The 27,457-nt window shown below is 38.2% G+C and overlaps 1 protein-coding gene across 3 annotated transcripts in view; it reads left to right on the plus strand.

Annotated features, from left to right (window-relative positions):
* The window catches only part of MYO16 (myosin XVI), a 386,603-nt gene that overhangs the window by 328,680 nt on the left and 30,466 nt on the right, over positions 1 to 27,457 (plus strand). For all 3 annotated transcript variants that reach the window (XM_035317929.1, XM_035317919.1, XM_035317937.1), the window contains 3 exons: positions 2,410 to 2,656; positions 4,535 to 4,842; positions 6,932 to 8,134. In XM_035317929.1, coding sequence (XP_035173820.1) covers positions 2,410 to 2,656; positions 4,535 to 4,842; positions 6,932 to 8,134 — 1,758 coding nt within the window. The remainder of the gene's footprint in view (positions 1 to 2,409; positions 2,657 to 4,534; positions 4,843 to 6,931; positions 8,135 to 27,457) is intronic.

Raw genomic sequence — 27,457 nt, forward strand, 5'->3', positions numbered from 1 at the left:
CCTTCCTGGCTAAACTTTCTTGAGCATTTCTTCAAAACATTTCTGCTTTGATGAAAGTGCTTATTTCAGAGTAGTCTCTAGGTGCTACAGCTAGTTATAATGGTCATCATTTTACTGGGCCATCCTAGCAGACTATTCTGCATCGTTCATGCCTGCTACCAATCCTACTGGAGGTCTGGCCTTGTATTTCCCTTTCATAACCCACCTTAGTGGTGTTACTGACCCCCTCTCATTTTTTAACCAATATCAAAGTACAAATGTATAAGCACACTTGTAAAAATGCAGCTGTACTTTAATATACAAGCTTCTTTTCAAAGTCATCCAGGATTTGATGCTTAAATATTCGTCAAATGCCCATCTGCTCTGCAGCAGGTAATTTTAAAGAAAATACTGGAAGTGAAGGAACAATTTTTGTTTTTAAAGCTCTTTGAAATTTTTCATACTTGCAAGCTGTGAACTCTAATAATGTTCTATACATGTATTCATTACCTTCTCAACAACAACATTATGAATTCATACTCAGTAATGTGTATAGCCACTGTGAATTCTCATAAAATTGTCAACAACAACAAAAAAGTGCTATTAATTTCCTTTTCAACTAAATTGGGTAAGTGCATTAATGTTTCAGGTTTTTAAGAAGTCAGATTTTATTATAGAATGTAACTCCAAGGGACTGAAAATGGCATGGCTGGCTATGATTACAAAAATTGTTAAACCTTCAGAGTTGTCCATTATAAGTAATATCAAAGTATATGAATTTGAATGTTTCCAAAACCAATGAATTTTGGATAGCAGCACCATTAGGACATGAACATTACCCTGTCTTATATTTCATCAGTCAGGCTTAGAGCATCTCTAAAACCAAAAAAATCTTGTTTTAAATATTCAAACAAGAACATAAAAGGTGAAACTATCTTACATTGATCTCTGCTTTATCTGTTTATTTTATTCAGTATCATCTTACATTCATAGAAGACTAATTATGTCTTTCTCTCTCTACATTTTTCTTTTAGATTAATTCAGCTTGACTGTCATTTGATGTTACTTTGCAGTGCTCCTACAACTAACACTTAATTAAATTGTTAAAAAGGCCTATACATGGTAGCACATATATATATATATATTTAATCTTGCAACATCATTATTTTCATCAGTATCTCCCAAACCCAAACCAACATCTTATACAGGCTACTTCCTGTTTACTTATGAAAAACTTTCATTGACCTAAATGATGGCAAACGTTATAAGGAATGATGAAATTTGACCCATTTTTGTTACATGTAAGTTGAAAGTCAGCAGTATTTCAGGCACTAGGCAAATAATTCTATAAGAAGTTCTTCCCTGTGAGGTACACAGAATTTACTCTAGACCTGGGAAGAAACAGCAACTTGGGGAAATTGAAAACAAGCAAACAAACTAACAAGAAAAGCACCTTTGTCTGGTACAGCTCTTCCTCTTAAACCAGGATTTGTGCTCCAGGAATACTAATATCACTGGTTACAGGTATAGTAATCAATTTGGTGCTTAAGTCATCATGGCCACAGAAGTCCCTGTGCCTTGTGTTTCTGATCAGCTGGGTGCTTCTGAAAATTCAGGAGACAGGTGGTATTTAGGTTGGGTAGAAACTGTTGAAATGCATGTACATGCTTAGAAAAGTAACACAGAAAGCTATTACAGGAGATACACCAAAACATAAGGCTGACAAGGAGTGTGAAAACTAGACCTGATAGACACATAAAGCTGATGCAATGTAGATGAAAATTTAAAACTGAAAAGTGCAGATGATATGATAGAAACATTTCAGAAATTTGCATTAATTGTTTTTACTGAAAGAAAATGAGCAAAGTCTCAGTCAAAGTTCTTGTGTTGGTTTTTATTTTTTTTTTATTTTTTATTTTTTTTCTTTATAGGTACACAGAAATATCTTAAATAATTAAGTTGATAATAATTAAGTTGATCAGATCCAAACGATCTTATAATTTATATGGCATTCAATACAACAATCATTTACTCAGGGGTTTATTTTGAAACAAATGATCTTTTGATCTTTGCTTTGTAAGTGTATGCTTCTGCATTCTGCATCATACATCCAAGTTTCCAGCTGTACTGCAAACAAAAATAACTTTCAGTGAAAGTAAACACTTTTAGTTATTATAGCTTAAATTTGTGAGTGAATTTGCTGTCATACTTTGTTTTAACCACTGGCAGTAGAAAACAGGGTTCCATTTTTTGTATGTATATATGCAGTCACATTTCTTTCATTCTTTGTATGTTGACTGAATTTGATTTACTTACAAATATAAGTATATAAGTAAATCAAATTCAGCAGAACACACAGTAATATTAATTTATTTGCTAATTTGTTAGTTGTCTTTCATTAGTCCATAATTTTTTCTTTTGTTATGGTAGTTGTAAGAGGATTTCTAGCTCGCCAGCGCATGCTACAGAAGATGAGTATCAAACAGCAAGAGGTTACCTCAATCAAAAGCTTCTTGCAGAATGCCGAGGATATGGGGCTGAAAACATATGATGCCTTGGTCATTCAAAATGCTTCTGACATTGCTCGGGAAAATGACCGGATCCGCAATGAAATGAATGCAGCTTACCACAGGGAAAAGCTAGAGGCTAGAAACAGACCAGAGGAAGTCCACAAAAGGTAAGATGCGAAAATATCTTCTGTGCTGGATAGTGAATAATTAGAGCATTTCCTCAGCTTTTCTTCCCTGCTTAGAAAGTCATGGGAATTCTAGAAGATTTTCAAGTATATACTCAGCCTGAATCAGTATTAGACACTATTTTGTCTTTGTAGCAGGTAATTAAGTCTAGAAACTAAAGGACACTGGTAATGTACTATTCGAGGGAGACTGAGCTTCATCAGAACATATTCAAGCCTCTGAGGACTTTATTTTTTACAGAAATACTTTTTAATTTGAAGGTTGAAGTTTTTTTGAAGATTGTAGTTGAACTTTCATCAAACCAAGCAAAAGAAAAGCTCATCTAACTTAAAATTCCAACATTGGGAAATGCCAAGATAATGAAAAACAGCTAGGAAGGCATTAAAATACAATAAGATGCAGACTAAGAAATCCTGAATGTGTGTTGAACTAGATAGATTTTGAAGAGGATTCTTTCCTGTTATTTAAAAAATAGATGAAAGTTTGTTTTGTTTAGCTCCCATCAGAATTTTCAAGAGTACCTATTGTGCAAATCCAGCAGGTGTTGGAGAGCCTTTCTTTCCTTAGCTGTGGTGTCCGAGATCTTTTTTTCTCTCAGACACCTGAATGGGCAAAAGTAGCATTTGCAGTTACTAGCAAATATGTATCAATTGCAGGAAAGTGTCTGTAACTTGCTGGACATACAAATATTTATTTTTCCATAGGAACTTAATTCTCCTCCGGAACAACTGCCTTTGCTTTCATTGCTTTTGTCAGTGACTTTTATTAAAGTGAAAATGGCAGTGCATCTGCTTAATTAGCTTCAAATATCCTAGTGATTACATATTGGAGGAAATGCCTTTGTAGGAAAGACTGTAATTAAACATTACAGTGAAAACAAATTATCCACTGAGCACCACACTTTCTTCTTTAGCTGTTTCATTTACTACATGGGCAACTGGCTATATCTTGTGCATGAATTCCAGCTCTGCTGGTGATCTGTCATGCAGAAATACTTTTTTTTTTTTTTTTTTTTTAAAAAAAAAAAAAAAAAAAAAAAACAAACATTTGTTTGTAAAATGATGGTATGGACGTCTATCTAATACACTACCACTGTAAGTTAAAAGGTTTTCAGCATTTTGATTTTTGGAGGAGTAAAACATTAGAAGAATTTTTGTTAAAAATCATTTTGTTGGAAGCAGCTGATAAACGTCACTTCTCAGTACGCATTGAAATAGCAATAAATAAATAAATAAACAAAATGGAATGAGTAAAAGTCCAAAGCCGTGATTCAAGTAAATAAGCATAATGTCATATTTGATATCTTTAAAAGGGTAATGAACAATTAAGCTTAAACAGGAGGATATATAGTTATCTAAGTGGAATAGTTTAGGCAGCCAATGTCGGTGGTTAAAAAGGTCATTAATATTTTAAAGATTTGTGTTATCTAAATAGAATTTATTGTTGTCTTTTTAGAAAATAATGATAAAGGCTCAGCATTTGCTGCCTCAGTAACTTTCCATTAAAATGGATTTCCGAGAAATTATCATTCAGATTGGAAATGCAGCTTTTGATTGTGTGCAACAGTCAAAGTGTGAATGATTCATTCGGTGAATGTCTGATCAACAATATGCAACTGCTTAAGGAAAGCTGCATTTATGTGAAAAGGGGCCAGTGTCCTGATTTATCATGAAACAGGAAATGGAAGAAAGCTAGCAGCTTGATCGGGATTTGTTTGTCAGAAGATTACTCCACACATCCCCTCTGCGCAGCAGGGGAGTTGTGAGGTTGTTTACCAAAAAGCTGTTGTTATGTTTGCATGAACAGGTTCATTGTTATCACTTGAATAATGCATCTGGGCCTCTCTTCTGTGTTTTCAGAACCGAAGACAAGGGTGGGAAGGTCTCTGAGGAAAGCTTTGCTGGCTGTCGAACGCCTAAGCACTTTCACTCCAGCTCCGTCCCCGTCCCCATGGCGGTGGACGGCTTGGTACATTCTGCGGCTGGGTCATCCATCAGGTCCCCCTCCCTGCACTCTGTGTTCAGCATGGAGGACAGCAGTAGCCTGCCGTCACCAAGGAAACAGCCTCCTCCCAAACCAAAGAGGGACCCCAACACACGGCTGAGCGCTTCCTACGAGGCTGTTAGTGCTTGCTTGTCGGCAGCTTCTAAGGAAACCGCCAGCGAAGGTTAGGCACAAAGGGGGAAGCCGTCACAAGTGTTACTCTAGGTTATTGATTTGTTCTTTCCACTTTGATCCCTCTAAGCACAGGCAAGCGCCTTTGAAAAGCCCCGCTTCCGTAAAATATTTCAGTGGCAGTAAATAAAGTTAGTCAATTTGTCATTTGCTCCCAAATCGGCAAATAGCTACTTGTGTGTTCTAATTGCCTGGTTTGTCAACAGCCAAAGCCTGTTTTCAGAATTCCCTCTAGAGGCAAATGATCTTTGTCAGCTTCAGTTTTTCAACCCCGCTGACTGTTTTATTTCACCTTTTTAACTGTCTACTAGAATATCTTGCATCGGTCAAACAGAATGCTCAAATCTTGAATTTCACCCAGTTAAATTTTAAACTTTCCCCTGCTTTTGCTCTATGTTAACATGAATAACTTGTGCATTCAGTGGTTGATTTTTGTGTCATAACTTGCTTACGGTGAATTTTTTTGTTTGGAATGAAACTGCTATGAAAGTCCCAAAGTATCACAATGCATTATTGTGCATTAGGTCCAGTTTTGAGTTCTTCTCTCCTCCTACACTCTTGATGAAGATGAGGGATGCATTCTGCTTTTCCTTGTTAAGCCTGACTTGTCATGTTTTGTGTAAAGAGCCCCCTCTAAGCTTACCAGGGAAGATTTTTCAGGCTGGGTTCAAAGCTATGTGTAACTATTCTCTACGCCTGCATACAATGGCTGTAGATTTTTGAAGCTCCCTCTTGCAAAATAATTACTCATGCCCATTTTATTAGATGCAAGTCCATTTTCCTGATTTCTTTTCTCATTCAATGTCCTTGTAAAGTGAGATGAACTGTGTCCAATATCGTACTTTTAAACTATAAACTTCAGTGTCAATTAAGGAGTAGTGGTTTAGGCTTTCTGTTCCCAGCACTGAAAGAAATGATTGATTTAACCAAAAAGCTGTAGCAGAGTTTTTGAAAGAATGACAATTTATATATGTTTGTGTGGTCTTAACACTAATGCTTATGAACTCGCAAAACAGTCAGATTGGTTTCCCTGCTGTGCTCATTTTTCAAGAATTATGTATTCACTGAGTCTTTGTCCAAAACCAGCTCAATTTACACCATTTAATTTTGATCTTAAAAGACCAGTCACATATTGATGATTGGTGTCTATTATCTCCAGTCCATCTGTACCTGGAGGCTGTGAAAAGATACCTAGTTTTGTTAACTGTATGCTCACTCAGTCGAAGAATTACCCCTAGGGTATGTGATTCCATAACGTAGTAAATTATTTCCACACCAACAATACAAAAGAAGCAGAGATAGGGATAATATCGGCCTAGACTTAGAGTTTTATATACAAAATTGAATCATAGAATCACAGAATGGCATGGAATGGAACGAACCTTAAAGATCACTCAGTTCCAAACCCCCTGCCATGGGCAGGGACACCTCGCACTAGACCAGGTTGCCCAAAGCCACATCCAGCCTGGCCCCCAGGGATGTGGCATCCACAGCTCTGGGAAATCTGTTCAAGTGCCTTACCATCCTCCATGTAAAGAATTTCCTCATAACATCTAATCTAAATTTGTCCTCTTTCAGTTTAAAACTGTTCCCCCTTTTCTATCACTATCTGCCCATGTAAAAAGTTGCTCTCGAAGCAGCTCACATAAAAGGCAGATACTTCAATTATTGGTGATAACATGCATGTCAATGTAGCGCCATGCTGAAATTCCTGGTTAAAAGAATGCTCCTGTATCATCTCCCTTGGGGCAAAAGAAGTAACAAGCACATATTTCCATGTGTTACAGACCTTGCAGTGAACATTTGGATTCAAAAAATATCTCCTTGGGTGTTAGTTTTAGTGGCAGTAGAGGCTACCAAAGCAGATTGTATGCCCAGGCAGCAAAAGCTTATCATTTTGAAGCTGAAAGTTCTGCATTTTATTCCTGGAAATATGTATACTTTTGACTGAATCCCTGTGTGTGCAACTGCTTCTCATTGTAAAACTATATGAGAAAGATTTGAAAGTGTAAGTACTGGACCTGTGTAAGAAAAAAATGACTTTGATCTGTTAGTAACACACACCTTTTTCATTTTCCTAGTTCTGACCCGTCCAAGGCCACACAGTGATGACTATAGTACCATGAAAAAAATACCTCCCAGAAAACCAAAACGAAGTCCCAATACAAAACTTAGTGGCTCTTACGAAGAAATACCTGGCCAAAAGCCTAGGGATGTGAAACAGGCAAACATAGTCACCAAACCAGGTGGCTATGACACTGTGTCAGTACAGAGAGCAGTATCTGCTGATGGACCACAGCATGGTGTGTTGAGTCTCTACATGTCACAAGAAGAGGAAGAAAATGAGCCTGTCTATATTGAAATGGTAGGGAATGCAATGAAAACCAGCTCTGCTGAAGCAGATAGCCCAGAGCAAGGAGAGTCTGTATATGAAGAAATGAAGTATTTTCTACCAGAAGAAGGAAGCAATGGTAATGGAATAATTCCAGTAGCGACTGGATCTCCTCCTCTGATGTTTGAAAGCAAAAAAAATGTTCACGGTGAAGCTGGAACATTGGATGAAAACAGTCAAGCAGCTGTAAACTATAAAGACTCATGTGACATTCCAGCCCCTTTCCCAAACTTGCTCCCTCACAGGCCTCCACTTCTTGTATTTCCTCCAACTCCTGTCACATGTTCACCTGCTTCTGATGAATCACCGCTAACACCACTAGAAGTTAAAAAGCTTCCTGTCTTGGAAACCAATCTAAAATACCCTGTGCAGTCGGAAGGTTCAAGTCCATTATCACCACAGTACTCCAAAAGCCAGAAAGGGGAAAATGAAAGACCAGCATCTCCAGGCTTGGTTGTGTTCAATGTTTCCAGCAAAGTGACTCCTCCTTCAACACCGCCTCCTCCTCTTCCACCACCCCCTCCTCCTGTACCACCTCCCGTTTCCTACCGGTCTTCCACACATTTTGCATTTCCTCCAGACCCTTGTGCTAGTTTTCTTATTAATACGGGGAAAACAGGTACAAACTCGGATCTAACAAAAGTACCTCAGAGACCAAACCCTGCTCCGCTTGGATGTTCATCTTCTCCATTCTCCAAACTGCCTTACTCTCCAAAGGTGGCAAGAGCAGATCACAGAAAATTGAACTCCAATTCATCATCTTCATTTCCGTACAGCCCTACAAACTCAAGGTCACTGACCAGTCCCCTTGATGAGTTAACTAGCTTGTTCAACTCAGGACGGAGCGTGCTACGGAAATCTGCAGCAGGACGTAAGATCAGGGAACCAGAAGGTAAGACTGATCTCTATGTATTTCTTCTGCAACAAAACAGTTTTACATTAAAAGGTGACAGGGTACATAAAATACAAAAGAAACTTGTTCATTTTTTTTTAACAAAGTTCCATTATAGTCATAAGAAACACATGGGAAATTTGTTGCGTATGAAAAATACAGGCCTTCAGGTTTTCTCTGAAATGTCTTTTACTAAAACATTTGTATGACACAAAGTCAAATGGATTATTTTCCACATTCCAATAGTCTCAGTGAAATAAGCACAAATGTTATATCACGTGAAATGAGTTTAGAATATCAATCCATAGAAAGACTTTGAATGAAATGTATTTTTTATATTTCAGTTGGCTAGCTGTCTGGTAGGTAACATGTATTTGAAAACTTTATTTTCAGGTTTCATTTCCATGAAACTCCAGATTTTGTCATACAACTATTATTCCTCTTGCAAATGAATTTGGGACAGAGCCCTGCAGTAAACTGTTTATTTCCCTTTTCTTTTTATTCTAACCTTTTCTCTAACTTACATGCTTTTATGTACATACCCACAAATTACTTGATTTTCTGGCACCTGAAGAACATAGTTTGTATCTTGTGCAAAAGCAAACTATAAAAAGAAGCAAAAGTTACCATTTTGCTAAGGTTTTTGAGACTACAGTCCTGAGAGAATATCATTCAATTATTTGCCTTGTGCAAGTAGAGATTATTGTGTTACTGAAACAAATCTATGGATCTTACAAATACTGAAAATTCATTCTGATACTAACAAACTCACTTCACTGCTTTTTAAGGATGAGATGCTTCAGACTTGACTTTGTCCATCTAAAAGCTCAAAATGTAGTCATCACATCCTTAGGCTATGAAGATACAGTCATTTTGAGAGTTTAATTCCTCCTACATTCCTCCCATGCTACACTGGGTATGAGGAAAGCCTAGATGATTAAAGAAGTAGAGTTGTAACTTCTAAATGATTAAAGTTAGGTGAAGTAAATCCCATCCTGTGTATGTTACTTTTCTGATTTAAAATACAGTCTCCTATTGAAAATAGTGCACTGTATACACGAATTCATCTCCCTAGCAGCATATCCTGAACAACCTGACTTGTGTGCAACCTCTAGTTCACACAAAACATTGTGAATTTAAAATTCAGAGTGATAGAACCTATAGGCTTTTTTCTGTTTCTTCATTTCTGTCTGTCTGAACAACTTGCCTTAATGCTAAGCTGTGCACAGTGTATTCAAAATGGACAATATGAAGTCTCATTTTTGAAATATAAAACAAAACAGTAGGGAATGGGAGAGATTGCCTTCTTATTAAATATCTGTTTTCTAATTTTTATACTGCTTCATTGATCTCAGTACCATATCCTTATTTATAAAGCTATAACAGAACAGAAGCAGGATTTTGTGCTTACTCTGGATATGTGTATGTCTGTGTGTCACTCTATTTCTCTTTCCCTAATATCCTTGGCAGCCTTCAACCAAAACCCCTTTTAATCAAATACAAGGAGATACCTGTTGCCCCACTTGACCTGTTGCTTGCAAGCTGTGAAGAACTTGTGAGTAATGTGATGTTTGGAGGCTGTTTTGGGCACAGTGATCATGAAATAATAGAGTTTTTGATTTTGGGAGAAATAAGGAAGGAGGTTAGCTGAACTGAAACCTTGAATTTCCAGAGGGCAGGCTCTGACCTGTTTAGAGACCAGTTTGACAAGAGTCCCTTGGGAGCCAGATTTGAAAAGCAAAGGAGTTAAGGAAGGTTGGACCTTCTTCAAGAAATAAATCTTATAGGAGCAGGAGCAGGCTGTCCCAATGTGTTAATAGTCAAGCTGTTAGGGGAGAAGACCAGCTTGGATGAACAGAGAGCTTCTTCAGAAACTCGGGAAAAAAATAAAATAAAAAAAAAGAGAGAATTTATGAACTCTGGAAGAAGGGGCAGGGAAATCAGAAGGACCATAGATAGAGCTGTTGTGAAGTTGTGCAGGAAGGAAATTAGGAGGGCAAAAACCCATCTGGAACTCCATTTGGCTAGTGCAGTAAGAGACAAAAAAAAATGCTTTTATAAATATATCAACAGCAACAGAAGGAGTAAGAAGAATCTCCATCCTTTGCAGGATGTGAAGAGAAATGTAGTGAAGAAAGATGAGGCTAAGGCTGAGGTACTCAATGCCTTTTTGGCCTCAGTCTTTATTAGTAAGGCCAATAGTTCTCAGGGTACCCAGTCCCCTGAGTTGGAAGATGGTAACAGGGAGGGAGATGATGCTCCTATGATCTGATGGGAAACTGTGAGCTACTACATCATTTGAATGTTCTTAAATCTATGAGACTGGATGGGATTCATCCAAGGGTACTGTAGGAACTGGCTGAAGTGCTCGCCAAGCCACTTTCAGTCATTTGATAGTATTCCTGGCTAATGGGGAGATCCCAGTTGACTGCAGGTTTTTGAATATGATTCCAATCTACAGGAAGGGAGGATCCAGAGAATTACAGGCCTGTCAGTCTGACCTCGTTGCTAGGGAAGGTCACAGAACAGATCATCTTGAATGTCATCATATGGCACATGCCAGACAATCAAGTGATCAGACCCAGACAGCATGAGTTTATGAAAGGCAGGTCCTGCCTGACTAACCTGATCTCCTTCTGTGACAAAGATGACACACTTAGTAGATAAGGGAAGGGATGTGGATGTTGTAGACCTGGATTTTAGTAGTTTGACATTGTCTCCTCCACAGTGCTGGGTGAAGAACCAGCTGGATGGTTGGGCTTAAACTGTCGTAGTGAATGGAATTCAGTCCAGTTTGTGGCTGGTCACCAGAGGTGTTCCCCAGGAGTCAACTGAGGACAGTATTGTAGAACATTTTTATCAGTGATCTGGATGAGGCAACTGAGTACACCCTCAGTATGTTCATAGATGATACCAAGTTGGGAGGGACTGTTGATCTTCTCGAGGACAGGAAGGCTTTGCAGAGAGATCAGGATAGATTAGATCAATCAGCTGAGTCCAATCTCATTACATTCAGCAAGGCTAAGTGCTGGGTCCTGAACTTGGGTCATAACATACAGCAGTTTAGGCATGGGGCAGAGTGTTTGGAAAATTGCCCAGCAGAAAAAGACCTGGGTGTGCTGCTCAACAGCCAGCTGTACACGAGCCAGCAGTGTACCCAGATGTCCAAGAAGGCCAATGGCACCCTGGCCTGCATCATAAATGGTATGGCCAACAGGACTGGGAAAGTGATTGTCCTTTTGTATGTGGCACTACTGAGACCTCACCTCAAATGTTTCATTCTGTTTTGGACTTCTCACTACAAGAAGGTTATTTTGTTGCTCAGGCATGTTCAGAGAAAAGCAATGAAGCTGATGAAGGGACTAGAAATCAAGACTTACTAAGAGGGGCTGAGAGAACTGGGGTTGTTTAGTCTGGAGAAGAGAAGACTGAGGCCTTAGCACTCTCTACAACTAACTGAAAGGAGGCTGTAGCAAGGAGGGTATCAGTCTCTTTTCTTGGGTGACAAGTGGTAGGATGCAAAGAAATAGTCTCAAGTTGGACTGGGGGTGGGAGGGGTGGGGGTTAGGGGGTGTTAGGTTGGATAAAGCTTTTCTTCACAGACAGAGTGGTCAGGCATTGGATCAGGCTGTCCAGGGAGGTGGTCGAGTCTCCACCCCTGAAGATACGTAAGAAATGTGGATGTGGCACTAAGGGTTTAGTGATGAAAGGTTTGGTGATGAAACTGAGTAGGTCAGGTTGACAGTTGGACTTGATGATCCTGAAGATGTTTTCCAACCTGAATGATTCTATGACTCTCATTCTATGATTAAGATTTCAAAATAATTGAATTTCTACAAGTTTCATGAAAGTCAATGACTAGATGGAGAGAAGAGACTTTACTTGGGAAGAAGGCCTCTACCAGCTATCAGAGAAACCCTGGTGCATGTAAGTCCTCTTGTAAGTCCTCCAGACCTAGAAAAAGTTTTAGCTGGACCTTGCATGTTCCTAGATGTTTAATTCACTCAGCCATGGAATACGAGTTGAGACTTCATCAGTTCTCAACCTCAAGAGAATGCTTTGTTTATTATTCTAAGTATAGGAATTGATTAAATTTGTAAAGACAGTGCAGTAGTTTTGTTTGCTTTGGCAGTTAGTTGATAACATTCAAAACCTATTAATACATGCAGATTTGTTTGCTTTTTAAGTTGTGGTTCTGCTTTTATTATACAGATAATACATTTTTATCTGCTAGGAAGAAACGATCAGATTTTAAAGTCAGGTCTTTGGCTGTATTGGTAAGCCTACTCCATTGAAGTCAGAAAATTGACTTTTACCTTAAAAAAAAAATCTTTGAGTTTGAGGATTTCTACAAACTCAGGTTTCAACTAAAACTGACCAAGACAGAATTCAGCCTGGGTCTCCTGTGGGTTGAAGCTGGTGCATTAACACAGGCTACCATATAAAACCTCTAAATTTACCTTTCACATGGAAAATGTTGTACTTCTAAATATTTCATCAAGGCAGCACTAACTATGAAAGATCAAAGTTCAAAAAAGATACAGAATAAAAAACCTGAATCAATATTTTATGAGCTAGGAAGCTACTGTATAATACTAAGTGCAGTTACATATGAATAGTTCAGCAATGAGCAGATGGATTGAAAGTAACAAAGAACTACAGGTGAAGGTATGTGCAATGTTTTTGACTTTTTTGTGTACTTCACGGGTTTTGTCCATTTCTAGGGTAACAGCTGGAATAAATAGTCTTTTATTAAACCTCTGATACAATTAATTAAATGACAATTGGCAGAATAGGCTCTAAAACTATAAGTTGTCTTACCCTCTGATTTTTTACCTTCTATTACTTTATGCATATGAAGTTCCTGGAAGACTGTCTCCTTTTTTCAATTCATGTCATTATTTGTAGTATTATACTTATATGAGATGATGTGGTAAAAAATATTAAATAATTTTAAATGGAAATTCATGAAAATTGACACAACCTAGACCAGCACTCTGTAATGTGCAATTTACATTATTTCTGTATATTTTATAGAATATTACAGAAATATTGTACTATAACCTAACAACTTTAACTCAAATGTGGGCCATTTCAGAGTCAAGGAAAGTAAGCTATGGGAATCAATAAGTCTCTGTACAGGATCATCAGCCTTGGAGATAAAAGCCTCTTTGCCAATTAAAGTGTAATACAGACAGATCTCCCAACATGCCTCCCTCTTACCTGGAGGAGTAATTTCAAGGCCTGAGAATGCTGATATCCTTTTGGCTCCTGACCTCGCTGTGGGAAATGATCATCCAGAATTCCACTAGAATGGATTTGTGGTTTTCTGATGGACTGCTGGCTTATTGTGAACTGAACTGAGATCACCTTTCACACAGGCAACAAAAAAAAATAATCAAATGGCAACAACTTTCATTACCTGGTGTTATAGACTGGGCATATCTGATCTTCTTCTAAAATAAAAAAATAATCTACAGGTTCAAGTAATGATCAGAGTCTAGAATAGAACAGCTCAGTTGGAAGAGACCTTCAGAGATCATCAGGGCTAGCCAAAAGTTAAAGCATGTTATTGAGGACATTGTGCAAGTGCCTATTGAACACTGACAGGTATGGGGCAACAACCACTTCTCTAGGAATCCTGTTCCAGTGTTTGACCACCCTCTTGGTAAATAAACTTTTCCTGACATCCAGTCTGAACCTCCCCTGGCACAGCTTTGTGCCATTCCCACACATCCTGCCATTAGCTCCCAGAGGGTAGAGACTAGCATCTCCCTCTGTGCTTCCCCTCCTTTGGAAGTTGTGGAGAACAAGGAGGTCACCCCACAGCCACCTTTCTCCAGACGAGGCAACCCAGGTGTCCTCAGCCTCTCCTCAAAGGATGTACCTCCTTGTTTAGTATCATCAGCAAACTTCCTGAGGATTCATTCTAATCCTGCATCCACATCACTGATAAAAATGTTGAAGAGGACATCATAGAATTGAGCACCAGGGAATACCGCTAGTGACTGTCCATCAGCCAGAGGTAGCCCCATTTGCTACAACCCTCTGATCTCTACCATGAAGCCAGTACATCACCCAGCAGATTATGTACCTGCTCATCTCACAGTTGGACAATTTGTCCAGAAAGATGCTGTGAGATACAGTATCAAAGGCCTTGTTAAAATCCTGAAAGATTACATCTGCCACCTTCTCTTCATTCACTAAGTGGGTGACCTTATCACAGAATGAGATGTAATGACCAAGTCATTGGCTGGCTTCACGCATGCTGTTTTACTGATGTTTAGGGCATCAATCTGTTTTCCCAGGCAGATCTTTGTTAACGCACAGAAATATTTATGTCAGGATATTGTCCTGTTGAACTCTGAAACTTGTAGTTTCAGTATAACATATACCGTGCAATTGTTTCAGTATACAGAAACAGTAGTTTCAGTATGTCGTATAGAATGCAATGTCTTGCAAAATACATGTAATGAGAGAAGTTTTCAGCCCTACAGAACTTACAGTTTAAATAAGCAAAACTGTAATAATTGTGAACTGAGCTAAAGTGATTTCTCCAAGCTTGAGAGGAGTTGCCATTGAAGGTGCAGCTGTATTGTTAGACAGGAAATCCCTTTTACTCCATATCAAATGAGACTTGAGTGAAAATTAGCACTGATACACACACACACCTTTCTTCTATTCTTCCGATTTGTATAAGTAGTAACGTTAGTTAGCAAGTCAAATAGGAGCTGAATGATCATGTATAGAGCTTCTACCCAGGTATTTCTAGATGAAAACATTAGACTCGAAACTAGACTTCATGAAACTCAATTCAGTGCCTTAATCTGAACACACTCTTTCTAGCAGAATGTACAAATTTTTGTCACTATTCAACATCTAAGGCATTCTTGGGAAGGTGGAGGCAGTTACATGTTGAAGTGCTTCATATTAAATATCCGTGGAACAAGGACAGATTTCTTTTTTCCTCCATATAGATGAATAATACTCAGATTGCTTCTTTGTACCATTGTTTCTCATAATTTGATACAGTTAATATTAAGTTATTCCATGCAAAGTGGAATTGTTTCAGCTTCAGAACAAAAGAAGGAATAATTCCCAGCCCATCATCTGCTCAGACTGGGAGAGTGAGTACTCACGTGGATTCCAAAAGGAAAAGAGCAAATGAAACATGACTTTCATTTAACCTGGATGAATTTGCTTACTATCAGGCTATTGAGATAAAGATTTAAGCCTTCTCTCCTTCCTGCTGGTTGAGAAAAGGTTGGTATGGATGCTTGCCTTCAAACTTAGGAAGACCTTTCCTTTATTTAGCCCATCAATGTATAAGCTTCAAGTTTCATGAACTGTTAGAATTTCATTACAAATTTCATTACAAATAGATCTGTATATGCAAGTCTATACTTCAGAAACCTGTTCCTTCCGCCCCCCAAAATTTAGTAACTTACATAACAAAAACAGAAAAGACATGCAAGCATTAAATTGTTGACAAAATATGTTTGCCCAATAAGATGTTAAGATGTTTGCCCAATGTCTTTGGCATCCATATAAATCCCTTTTTACCAGTGTCCTAGGTGAAATGTTTCCAGTGCAGGTAGCTTCATGTATCTGTTAATTATTTCACATTCTCCAGTTTAAGCCCTATAGAACTACAGTCATAGGAAGATAGTTTCCCATGGAAAATAGTGCAAATATTTAGATGTACCTAGTTGGGATTAAAGTTTGCCAAATATTCATTGCTGAAATTGGCTCAAACTTGGAAAATAACAGGATTTAATGTGTATGTATAGGGAATACTGACCTGTCAAAGGCAGGTATCCCTTTGACAGCTAATAAATAATTTGCTTCTATCAGCAGATTAGGGTAAGATACTATTGTGCAGCTAACATCTCAACAGTGGATTGCAAATTAAATTCCCACTGGGGTTTCTGAGATGAAATCCCAGTCCCTTATCCTCTAAGCCAGTCAGCTTTTCCTCTTAAGGAACTTAATAAAGATAATGTTCATATCTGCATCTCATTATTCCTACATTATATTGATACAATGTAATAGTTTTACTTTCTTTGTGGCAAAAGCTAACAACTTGACTAACATGACTAATACAAGCTGTGTTGTCACCTTTTGTCTTCTTTCACCTGTGAGTTCTGGAGGAAAGATTACATGAGACGTTGGACTTGTATAACATCTTTGAAATAAAATTCTCTAAGCATTAAAACTTTAATGAATTTATCTCCACAATACTTCTCTGAGAGAGATTAATATCTGTTTATATAATTGCCTTAATTACCAGGGAATGAGGGTGACTTTCTATGACTAATTTTCAGATTAAGTATCTAAACACAGGAGAGTCATCAGTTCTGATTCACTACAGACTACTTGCAGCTTTCAGTCTGAATCTTTTGCAGTAGTTACAGAGAAGTGGGAAAAAGCCAAAACATTGCTACTAACATTTTAATGTGAGTCATGAAAAAGTCCCACACTTGGCTAGCTGTAGATGCCCTGTGCAGAAAATAACAGAGGAGGAGACTGAAGTGCTTGCAATACCATTGCTGTCCAGCACATACTGGGTGATTTTTCTGAAGAAACAATTGTGGTTTGCATTACTGCAGAAGAGAAAGGCATTAGAAGAGTCTAGAGAAAGCACCATTCATTTCTGTTTGCAGAATGTTTATGAACATTTTGCAGCCTGGAAGATATCCCCTTAATCTGCAGTTTTCTACCCATCTGTAAGGCTGCCATTATCTGGATAATGTGTCACAAAAAAAAAGATCTGTTTTAGGATAAATACAGTATACCAAGAATAATTCTCCATTTCAGAATCTGAAAACTAAAATATTTTCACAGTGTGGAGACATTTGTTTTCTATTGTGACAATTTTATTTATTTTTTTTTTCACTGAAGCGTTTCTCTTCCTGGTTGATTTCAGTGTTTCTCTTACTGCCTAAAATCTTATAGTGTATGATTTCCTTTGGTTTTCTGTTGTGACATGAAAATTAAGCTATATGTGAGGTTATGATAGACAATTTTTACCTGAAGATTATTAGACAAGAACAAATCAAAACTAATTTATATTTCAGCTGAAAATTGAATGGTTATTGTCATAAAACTTTATTATATTTATTTTGCATTTGAAGTGCTTCTAATGAAAACCCAAATCCTTAGTACTACTACACACACTTACAAAGCTGATATCCAGTCATATAGATATTGGAGGAGGTTGTACCAGCTCCAATATCACATAGGAAATATCACTTCATTTTTTGACCCAATAATGTAATTATCTACATCTGTCAGAAAAAGGATTCTGGAGTTGATAGACCCTTGGTTTAACCCAGTGGGGACTCTTGTGTTCATACCTAGTCAGTGCTTAACAGGAAGGAAACTGAGGAGAAGTAGCAGCACACTTTTATGTTCCATTTCTGAGAACTGCAGGCATTCTTTTTATATAATTAATTCTTAATGTCTATTTTTCCTTTGGGGTTCAATTTACTGCATGTCCCCTTCATCCTGTCTGATACTGGAGAACAATAACCATACCATACTGGTTCAACTTAGTGTGTTTCAAACCCATGGATTTTAATAATATCCCACATGTAATAGTGACTTCAGTCCTTCAGGTGGAGATTTACAGTATTCTTATTTTCATTAAAATGTAGATTCTTCACCATCTGATGCAACATCATTGTTCCAAATTCAGCACTGGTTTGGGAAGTTGTCTCATTAGCGACAGTGTTTTGGGCTTCTTTATATGATAAACAGTCTTCTGTGTCTTTTATTTGTGAACCAAGATGGAGAACCGTGAAGGACTTTGATAAGGAACAACTGTATCACTAGTTGTAAAACAAAAGTACACTAATGTGAGACATTAATCATATCTGAGAGAACAAGCAAATTGAATTCTAGCACACTTTCATTCCTGATACCAACCAAGAATATGATTTGGCTGTAAATATCATATCACTTGATTTTACAAGACTACAGGTATTTGGAACATAGCGGAGAATGAAATTTGAATGCTCATTTTAATGAAAGTCTCTAATTCTCAATTTGAGTGAGAAATCTCTTCAGATGTTTTTAATTATTTACATCCATCTTAATGGATGTAAATAATTAAATAAATCGTATTTTGCATAAAGCCTAAGTAAAGAGCAGTAATTCCATTTCACAGAAAATATCGAGATTGTGACATTTATTTTTGTTTTGCCCTGGAATGAAAAGCAAGCATTCCAAAATTCTGTGCAGAAATAAACATTCTTTCATGTCAACTCTTTCAAAAATGTTTGGAAAGTATTGAAATAGTTTGCATCAGAGATGCTGATTTTTTTTCTTACTGAAAATGTTAACAGTGAAGCATTTTGACTTGTTTTGGTCCTGGCTAAGTTCAAGAGTGGCCATTTCAGCAGTGGTCTGGATGTCACTTAGGGGTATGTCTGCACAGAAACCAAAGACACGTTTGTGCCTGTTACAGACAAACCAAGCTGCATTTAAACTTTCTGGCTCCGGTATCCAAGTAAATGCTGTTGTGATGGCACAAACTCCAGCACCTCAGTGATGACCCAAAGTTCTTGACCGGACTCGTGAAACAGTCCCACACATGGATTGTTTTCTAGTTGCAGCATCGGCATTTTGTGGGGCTGGATGGAAAAGAAAGAGAAGGCAGCCAGAAAAAGAATGGGAAAAGATGTGGTCATAAACATGTGGGTGCCCTGACCCACAGCTGTGGGTGCACAACTGAAATGTGCTGTCAGGAGAGTAGGAGAGTGTTTGAAAGTGGAGCACTGAATTAGCAGTAGAAATTCGGAGCATCTGCCTTTTCCCCAAGCCCACTAGTGAAAGTGTATATAAAGAGGCCTTCAGGTTCAAGGCTCTCTTGGCTAGAGTTTTCACTTTATTTTAAAACGAGAAAAAGTGAAGATGAATTTTATCCTCTGTGAGGTTCAAGTTTTAAAGGAAACAATATTTGAAAAAAATCTCAGCACTAAAATTTAATGTTTCGTTATTTCTTCTAGCTCTTTCCTTAAGGGCTGGTCCCAGTATAGTGATGTTGACATATCAGTAGAGTGTGGTGATAGCTTTTAGCCACAGGTTGGCTGTATTTGTACACAGGATGGATACTTACCACATTGCATCTGTGATAGATGTTATGATATATGTTCCTACTTTAAGGAATGTGATCGATGTGACATAGACTATCTCCGTATCCCTCAACATGAACTTAAAAACAAGCTAAATATATATATATATCCAAATTCTATTTTAATTTGGGAAGTTCACTTCCAAAACAAGTTGCAAAAGTTGTCCAAGAGGTTTTCCAGAATAGCTGTGTCTATATGGTGCAAAGATTAACAATACAGGTGATCCAAAAATATTCCTTGGATCCTCCCTCAGAACCTGCTCAAACAATTCATCTGCCCAATGCAGTCACTTAGGCTAGGACTTCTGTGTTGCAGTTGGTGCCAGCGCTCTTATGAGAGAGATTCTGAAAAATCTGTAGAAGTATTCTCTGGGAAAAGTAAACAGAACTGATGTGATGCTGTTGGCAGTGGCAAATCCCTGTCTATTTGTTTGTGTTTTTTTTTGTTTGTTTATTTTCACAATATTTGCAACTGTGTTTGAGGGGGAGGAAGGTTGAGACAGTGTCTCATCACATAATTCCTTCCAACAGCAGCTAAAGCCCAGCAGTAATGGCTGTTCTGTTACTGAGATACCACACACAAAAGTAAACAAACTTAAATGCCTGTCTTCAAAAAGAACTGCTGCATCCACATTAGTTAGAAGAAAACAGTTTTAAAAAGGGAAGCTGTGTTTCTCAGCAAATTGCCTCCTCCTTTTCCAGCACAGCAGCAGTTGATTAACCACACAAACACAAGAAATAGCCTCTTTGGTGAGCCAATCAACACACCTAACAGTAAACAAAACTATTACAGAGTAAAATCAGCTACTCTTTTCCATATTAGTCTTGAAAAGGTGGGGAACATGAGGGGAAGAGATGCTTTTCCTGAGGCAGGAAATTGTCCCAGGCAATGCTGCCTTCCTTCTTGCCCTCTATGGTTGGTGTTGGAGCCTCAGAAAGGCCCACAGAGATCAGTTCCTAGAGATGACAGGGTAAATGAAATCCCCCTTCTCTGAAAAGTGTGTGCTGCCTTGAGTCTAGCATACTTGCTGCATTAAAAGACATTCCAAGTTCTTGCTCAGATGCTTTCAAGCAGGAGATATGGCAGTCTGTCCAGATATTCTTCATCAGTGATGAATACTTAAGAAGGTAGCTTTCTCCCCTTCAGCAGCAATATTCTTTGTCTCATGATGGGCACTGATCTATCTCAGATGATCCAGAGTCCTCCAGATTGGGAAAGAAGGTGCTTTTGCAGTCTCCCTCACCAACTCTGAAGGTTTGCCTGACCCAGCGGTGTCTCAAGCAATACTTCTACGAAGGAGTGAAAAGTCTGTAGCTTGTAAGGATTGCTGCTGAAGTCAGTGTTGAATTAGAGCATTAACTTCCCACCAACATGAATCCATCAGACAAGAAAGCTGGAGAAACCTTTCAAACATTTTCAATTCTAAGGGTACTGTTGATGTAAAGCAATATACAAAAAAAAAAAAAAAAAAAAAAGTGTATATTCCTAAGGGCTCACTCAGATCTAGGAGTTCCTATAGTTGCTTCAGCAACTTCTTTCTCACTACCAGCCTTATCTTCTGAGCTCTGACCAGTATTACACTAACAGTGTCCTTTAGAGGATCAATCCACCTCAAGCAGAGTGAGTCAGTTGAAGATCTTCATGGCGTATGTCTCCTCTCTTTGCTTTGTGGTGCTTATACAGAGCTTCCACAAGTGTATCTTCCCAGAGCAAAGCAGGAGTTGTCTGTTTCCCTCATGCTGTATTTACCTGCTTTGTTTAAGAATGAGGCTTCTGGAGTGGCTTGTAATGCCTCCGCTTACACAGCTCAGAGAGAAGGGTGCTGGAAGTGACAGTACAAATGCATTGCTGCCTGTCCTAGGAGCATCATCACCGGGGGGAATCCCAGACAATTGGTGCTACAAGGGCAGGCCTTGTGAGATGAAATAAATCAATGAATAATTATTGCAGCGGCAGCCAGCAGCACAGCTATGAGGGCAAGACAGGCAGTACACGCTAATAGGCTGGGGGAATCCTGTCTTGACAGTTTTCATCCTGCTCCATTTCTTTCAGCAAATAAGATGCATCTGTTTGCCTCCAGCTCTCAGCAGACAAAGTAAACAGTCATGCTACAGCAGGTCACAGTGTGACTTCATGTGAGTAAACTGAGCTAATCTGAAGCAATATGCATTCACCCAGCAAAAGGACACCCAAGACATGTGCTGAGGGTAGCTAGCAAACTCCACTGGCAAGGAGTGTCTCAGCACACAAAACAGGAAATGCCACGTGAAATTGCCAAGGTGCAACAAAACACAGTGATAAACACCAGCACCAAAATAAAATGACCTCTTCTTATGTAACCCACCTCTCCCTTTCCTTCATCAGAAAATATCTGTGTAATTTGTGCAGTCATCATCCTTTATTTCCCACACTTCATAGTGTCCAGTTTCCACAGGAAATGTAACAAATATTCATGGTTGGCTGCTAGGATTTTGTATACTGCAGACTCTCCCAAGAAAGAATGAGGGCACAGATCAAGAATCCCTTCTGTCTGCAACGCCTTGTCTTTCGTATGCTGGTTAATAAGATCCATCGGTTCTTACTTATTCATTTGTACAGTGACAAGCTGCTTCACTTGAAATTTTCATTTTTCTGGATGCCAGCCACAGTTTTCAAGGAAATCAAGCTATTTAGCTTTTGGATTCCATGGAAGCCCAGGAACAAAAAGCTTCTCCTCCAGTATTAAATTAGTTTATCTACCAGAATACGTTTTCTATCTTTCACAGTTGCCAATACAGGGTGGATGACTGTGCATCTCGGTAACTAAAGCCATATATTGATTATTGGTTACAGAAAGTCATTTTTTTTTAAAGAATTAAGAAAAAATGTTGGACATCATCCTGGCTTTTTTTTTTTTTTTTTAAGCCCATAAACAGGAAGGGGGACTATTTTCTCCTTTTTTTTGCATACTTATTTCCATAGTTGTCTCACATACTTTTTTAGGACTGATTCTTTTGTGGAAAAGCTATTAAGCTTTTTCTACAGTATTGAAGGTTTCTGATTTATGGAGCTGATCTTTGTGGACCAGGGCAGGGTTTTTTTCTAGTTTAGGACAGATACATCCAGCTTAGCTTCTGTCAGTGGAATTCCTCAGTTGAGAACTCAGTCTAAGCTCACTGTTTAATTAGTGAAACGGAACATGTACCTTGAAAAACTGATCCAGATAAAAGTCAAATCAGATTGATCATATCAAGAGGGGTATAAACCCCTCATAGACCATATGACTTCCATTTACACTAATGCAAACTTGGGAGACTTGCTCCCTCGGTATCATTAGAGACTGGCCTAATACAAGTGAATATGAAACTTTTACATAGTAGAGACCAAGCAGTTGTTTAGTGCTCCCACTAGCCCTGACCTGTCTGAGGTTCATTTTTTTGTCTTTTCTTTTCTGAGATGGACTCAATATTGACCACTCATTTCTGTTTGAAGTAACTAGTCAGGGCGAAGGACTCTATCTATTTCAGTGATTAGCCAATGCCAGAGAATGTCCTGGATATGGCAGCTCAGTCATCTGGGCTCTTGGTGTTAGAGCAGTCCCTGGCAAGGTTTTGGACCTGGCAGGCTGGTTCTCTTCCAGACAGATCTGAGCATGGTTCAGGAAATGGCACGGGCCAGGGTCTATTCCCACTAGACAGCTTGGATACAGCTTCTCTGCTGTGGAGGGCAAAAAAGTTTAATAGCTTAGACATGGATCTCTTACCATTTGCCTCAGGGCCAGAGAACAGTTGTGAGCACATTAAAATTACCAGGGCAGACAAAGCAAGGGGCTGTCTGTATTTACCGTATATCATGAATCCCTTCATGCTTTGGCAGTGCTGCACAAAGCATCCAAGGTAAGCATGAATCTGATCCAAAACCCACTGGAAGCAGTGGAGGCCTTCTGTTGTTATTAATGAGTTTTCAGTCTGACTGTAAATGAGCACTAAATGTTAAAAGAAGTATTTGAAAAAAAAAAAAAAAAAAAAAAAAGAACATAAGGGGACAGATATAAGCTAAGGATATGCCTGCTTTTAAAGAAAGGAGAGCAAAAAAGGGCATTGGCAGAAAAGTCAATTACAATCCAACCAGGTTAGTTACTGCTGGGCTTTTAATAACATACTGCTTTTTCATGCCTTGCTGCAAAAAGAGTCTATGTTTATTCCACCTAAATGTTGATATCAATCATCGATTTATACTTTGCTTTAGACTTTATTAAATAGGCTAAAGATATAATTTCCTTATAAAAATCATAGGTCCTCAACATGTTTCAGTATTGCACTTTAATCTGTCATCTGAATAAAACCTGTACTAGTTCATTTTCTAATTTGGTGATAACAGCATTAATTCAACCTAAATCCTACTTATGAAATAACCGCAGTGTTTGGCATCCTACATTTTATGTTTGAGGAAAAAAAAGGAAAAAAAAAAAAGAGAGAGCTGAAGAGAGTTTTATAGTTTAATATTTGGAAATTATAGCTCAATTAAAAGAATTCAAGTTGTTCTTTTGACAAGAAGTTATTCCATGTAGACTTTCGGTGTGTTGGATTTCTTTTAAATGACAGGTAATGATTTGAAAAATAAAATAAAAAGCAGTTGTTAAATCATGTCCGTGATTGCTATACTCTGACTTTTTTTCTAAAGTGAAACTACTATTCATACAGTGCCTTATGAGTTTTAAACTTTGTCTCTTCCAGGAATATTGAGACTAGCATGCAAATGCGGATTTCACAAGCTGCCTCTTTTGTATTCATTTCCTTTTACAGTTTTCAAGTACTGTTGATATAATTAATTATGGGTTTATTGGAATATGGAGCTTGCTTGAAAGGAAATAATTGTTACACTTTGATTTGTTGTACTGTGAATAAAAGCACTGTACATAACATTGCTTCCAGTTATTAACTATGCTGCAATTGTGGGACAAATTATGTCCCCAGTCCATGTATCCTCATAGTCCATACATCCTCATTAACTGCAAGATTAGTCAGAGCAGAATTTGACTGAGTCAGAAATACCTTTTTGGCAAGTTGATTTTGCCAGAATAATAATCCAAATGCTGTTCATTGTTGCAAACAGTCTGTAGGTTTTCACTTTAAGCTTGCATTCCTTTTATAATCATGAACTCCCACCATGCTCTTAAAGCTGATACCTCTCCGTAGCTAGTCTCTCACAACTAGGCACAGATGACTCTTCAAGTAACATTCAAATGGTTGGCAACTGCTCAGATTCTGTTACTAAAATCTCTCTCTATGTATATATATATATAAAATAGTGGAAACTTCTGGTAGATAATCCATCCATTTGGTGAGAACAGTAGAGTAAAGTCTGCACCAAAAGCTTGGGTTGGTGAAGATGTACAACTGTAAGAACCATTGTTTTTTCTTTTGCTCTCTCCTGATGTATTTATTATAGTTCCAGAAAGTCGATAAGGGATGAAAGAGCAGTGCATACTTGTTTCTGCAGGGATTCATGGCAGCAGGGAGAAGCTGACTTTAATGTTGAGCAATGTCCAAATTTTTATATCAGAAGACTGAGATAACGTGAGGGTGAAGTGAATTTCAGACCAATATTTGATGGATAAAATTAGAATCGGGGAACTTTCCTGTAAGTCTTCAGTGTTACCAGAGTGCTTCTTGTATCTTTTATAGTTACCCACTGTGCAACGGTACATGATGTGGAACAGAAAGTCAGGAGACATATTTGTTATACTCAAAGATATTTTAGGTAGTGGGGAGGCAGCAGAGAGGGATACCCCAGAGCAGAAGATAAAATCACAGGGGATTCACTAGGGACCTCCTGGGGTTCCTTCCAGCCTGGATTGCCCAATATAAGTTTTGCAGCACAGGGAAAGTACCCTGCTTACACCTGACTAAAACATTCTCTTATTATCTTATGTATAGAAAAGATTTTCTTAAAAAACTCACCCATTTACACAAAGCGCAAAATAAATTAAGAGTATATATATATGTATATATATATATATATATATATTTGCTAGGGATGAACTCCAGCTTCTCCAGGAGTCTTTTAGAAGTTAGCCAACATATGTGTTTACACTTTTTCCAAAGACTCACATGACTGCTCCAAGAAGGAGCTGAAGATGCCCATTATACTGAAAATTAGTGCAAGTACCTTTGTATAATCCAGATTATTTTGAAACAAGATATGGACTTCTTTCTCACCTCTGAGAGAAAGGAAATAAGGCACTGTGCAGTATATTTTCTCTCTAAGATTCTTTTACTTAGCAAATGAAGATGTGCAATGATTGAATAGAGCAAATGGGATACCAGATCTCTATTTAGATAGCTGTCCCAACAGATATGTTGCATATTTGTCCACTACTTGTTTCTGCCAATTTATGATGATGTTTTAGCTCAATAGCAGCTATTCACAATGTTTTGTAGTATTTCATCTTACACATACAATGGAGAAAAGATAACCTTTTCTTTTCTTTTTTTTTTTCTTTTTTTTTTTTTTTTTTCCAAGACTGCTTCATGAATGCTGTGAAAAGATATCAGTGTACCTATGAAACAAAAGACTTCTACAAAGTAGGAATGCAAGAAAATGTCTTTCCACTTCAACAATCAAATGAATTGCAGATGTCAGGCAAATCAATAAATCTTTTGGATATCAAGAAAAATAAGGATCCTAGCCACTTCCCCTGAGACTCTTTATGTAAAAGGTGGCACAATAATTATGTAGGTGGATTATGATCTATAGGCAAGTGCACTGACTATTAACATCTAAAAGTGACATTTCCTTTTCAGACAAATTTAATACAAGCTGCAAAGATGCATTTTTCAGTCAACTTGCTTGTACAAAAGCTAAGTCAGGCATGCTCTTATAATTGTATTGCATGCATTTTCTAGCTCAGACTGCCTTTCTACCACCTGCCCCAAATCAGTTACTGCGGGTAGAGCTGGCCTAATTTTTTCAGTGCATAGCACATTTGCCTAAATATGCAGTTTATGAAACAGCACCACTGAAACACTCCAATCAGATCTGGCAACAAATAAGGACCAGGGAATGAGGGCAAGGAAGGGAATTAAAAAAAAAAAAAAAAAAAAAAAAAAAAAAAAAAAAACATTGAAATGTTTTATTCTGACAGCTTGGAAATGAACTTTTTGACTTTTCAAGACAGCTTTTTTTGTTAGAAAAGGAAATGTTAAGAAAGATTCAGAGTTAGATAACTGAAAGCTAAACACAGCTAAGAATTTCAATGAAAGGAAACATTTCAAGTCAACCAAACTGGAAGTATAGTTTTCATGTTGTTAATTTATTTTTAAAATATTAGTGCTTTGTAACCCTGGATTTTTTTTTCAGTTAAGGCATGAAAATGAAAAATTGACCATGCACTCAGCATTAGGTTTGAAAATCTGCATGCAAAGTATCTGTTTTCTGATGAAGTGTTTTTCCTTTTCCCTTGAAAAATGCTCATGTGCTTAGGACTTACAAGGATGTATTGCATCTTTGGGAGAGCTGAGGATGTCACTGGAAGTATGGATAAATGCTATAATGTTGGTTTTAATAGCTAGTCTTTTGACCTTCGTTGGTTGTTGCTGTTATTATGACAAGGCTTAAGAAGACCCAACTGAAAGCAAAGAATAGCTCTTTGAGAGCTGTCACAGAGGAAATATTTCCATTTTAGAGTGCTAAATGAGGGCCTCTGCACCCGTGTCAGCGACTGTGCGTCAGACCCGCAGCTAATGCCAGCTCTCAGAGGGGGTGGAGGGAGTTAGGGAAGCTGAAATGGAGCTAGCCAGAGAGGGAACAGAATTCATCTTTGTCTTCTCTGAAAGAAACCTCATTATGGCAAGGAAACAGGGAATATATATGTTCACCACCAAACTTATGGAAAGACAGAAAAAGGACGGAAATCCACCAAGAACTGCATAGCCTTGCCAGTGCAGCATTTAATGCAATCTCATCAGCCCTTCCACAGAGGGCAGAGTAAGGATAGCCTGGGATGCCAGCCATGCAGTGGGGCTCCCTCCTGCCATCCCCATCCATTCATGGTCTTTTGTCCCAGCTCTGTATCCCCTCAAGCCTCTGAACTTCAGTGGGAAGCATCACGTGGCATGCCTGATGGCTGAACACGAGGCTCACAAAGCCCAGTAAGCTTGGGGCCAGCTCAGGGCACTTTGTGGTGAGCTTTGTGGAGATGTGCCAT

The sequence above is a fragment of the Oxyura jamaicensis genome, chromosome 1, assembly GCF_011077185.1.
Source record: "Oxyura jamaicensis isolate SHBP4307 breed ruddy duck chromosome 1, BPBGC_Ojam_1.0, whole genome shotgun sequence".
NCBI lineage: Eukaryota > Metazoa > Chordata > Aves > Anseriformes > Anatidae > Oxyura > Oxyura jamaicensis.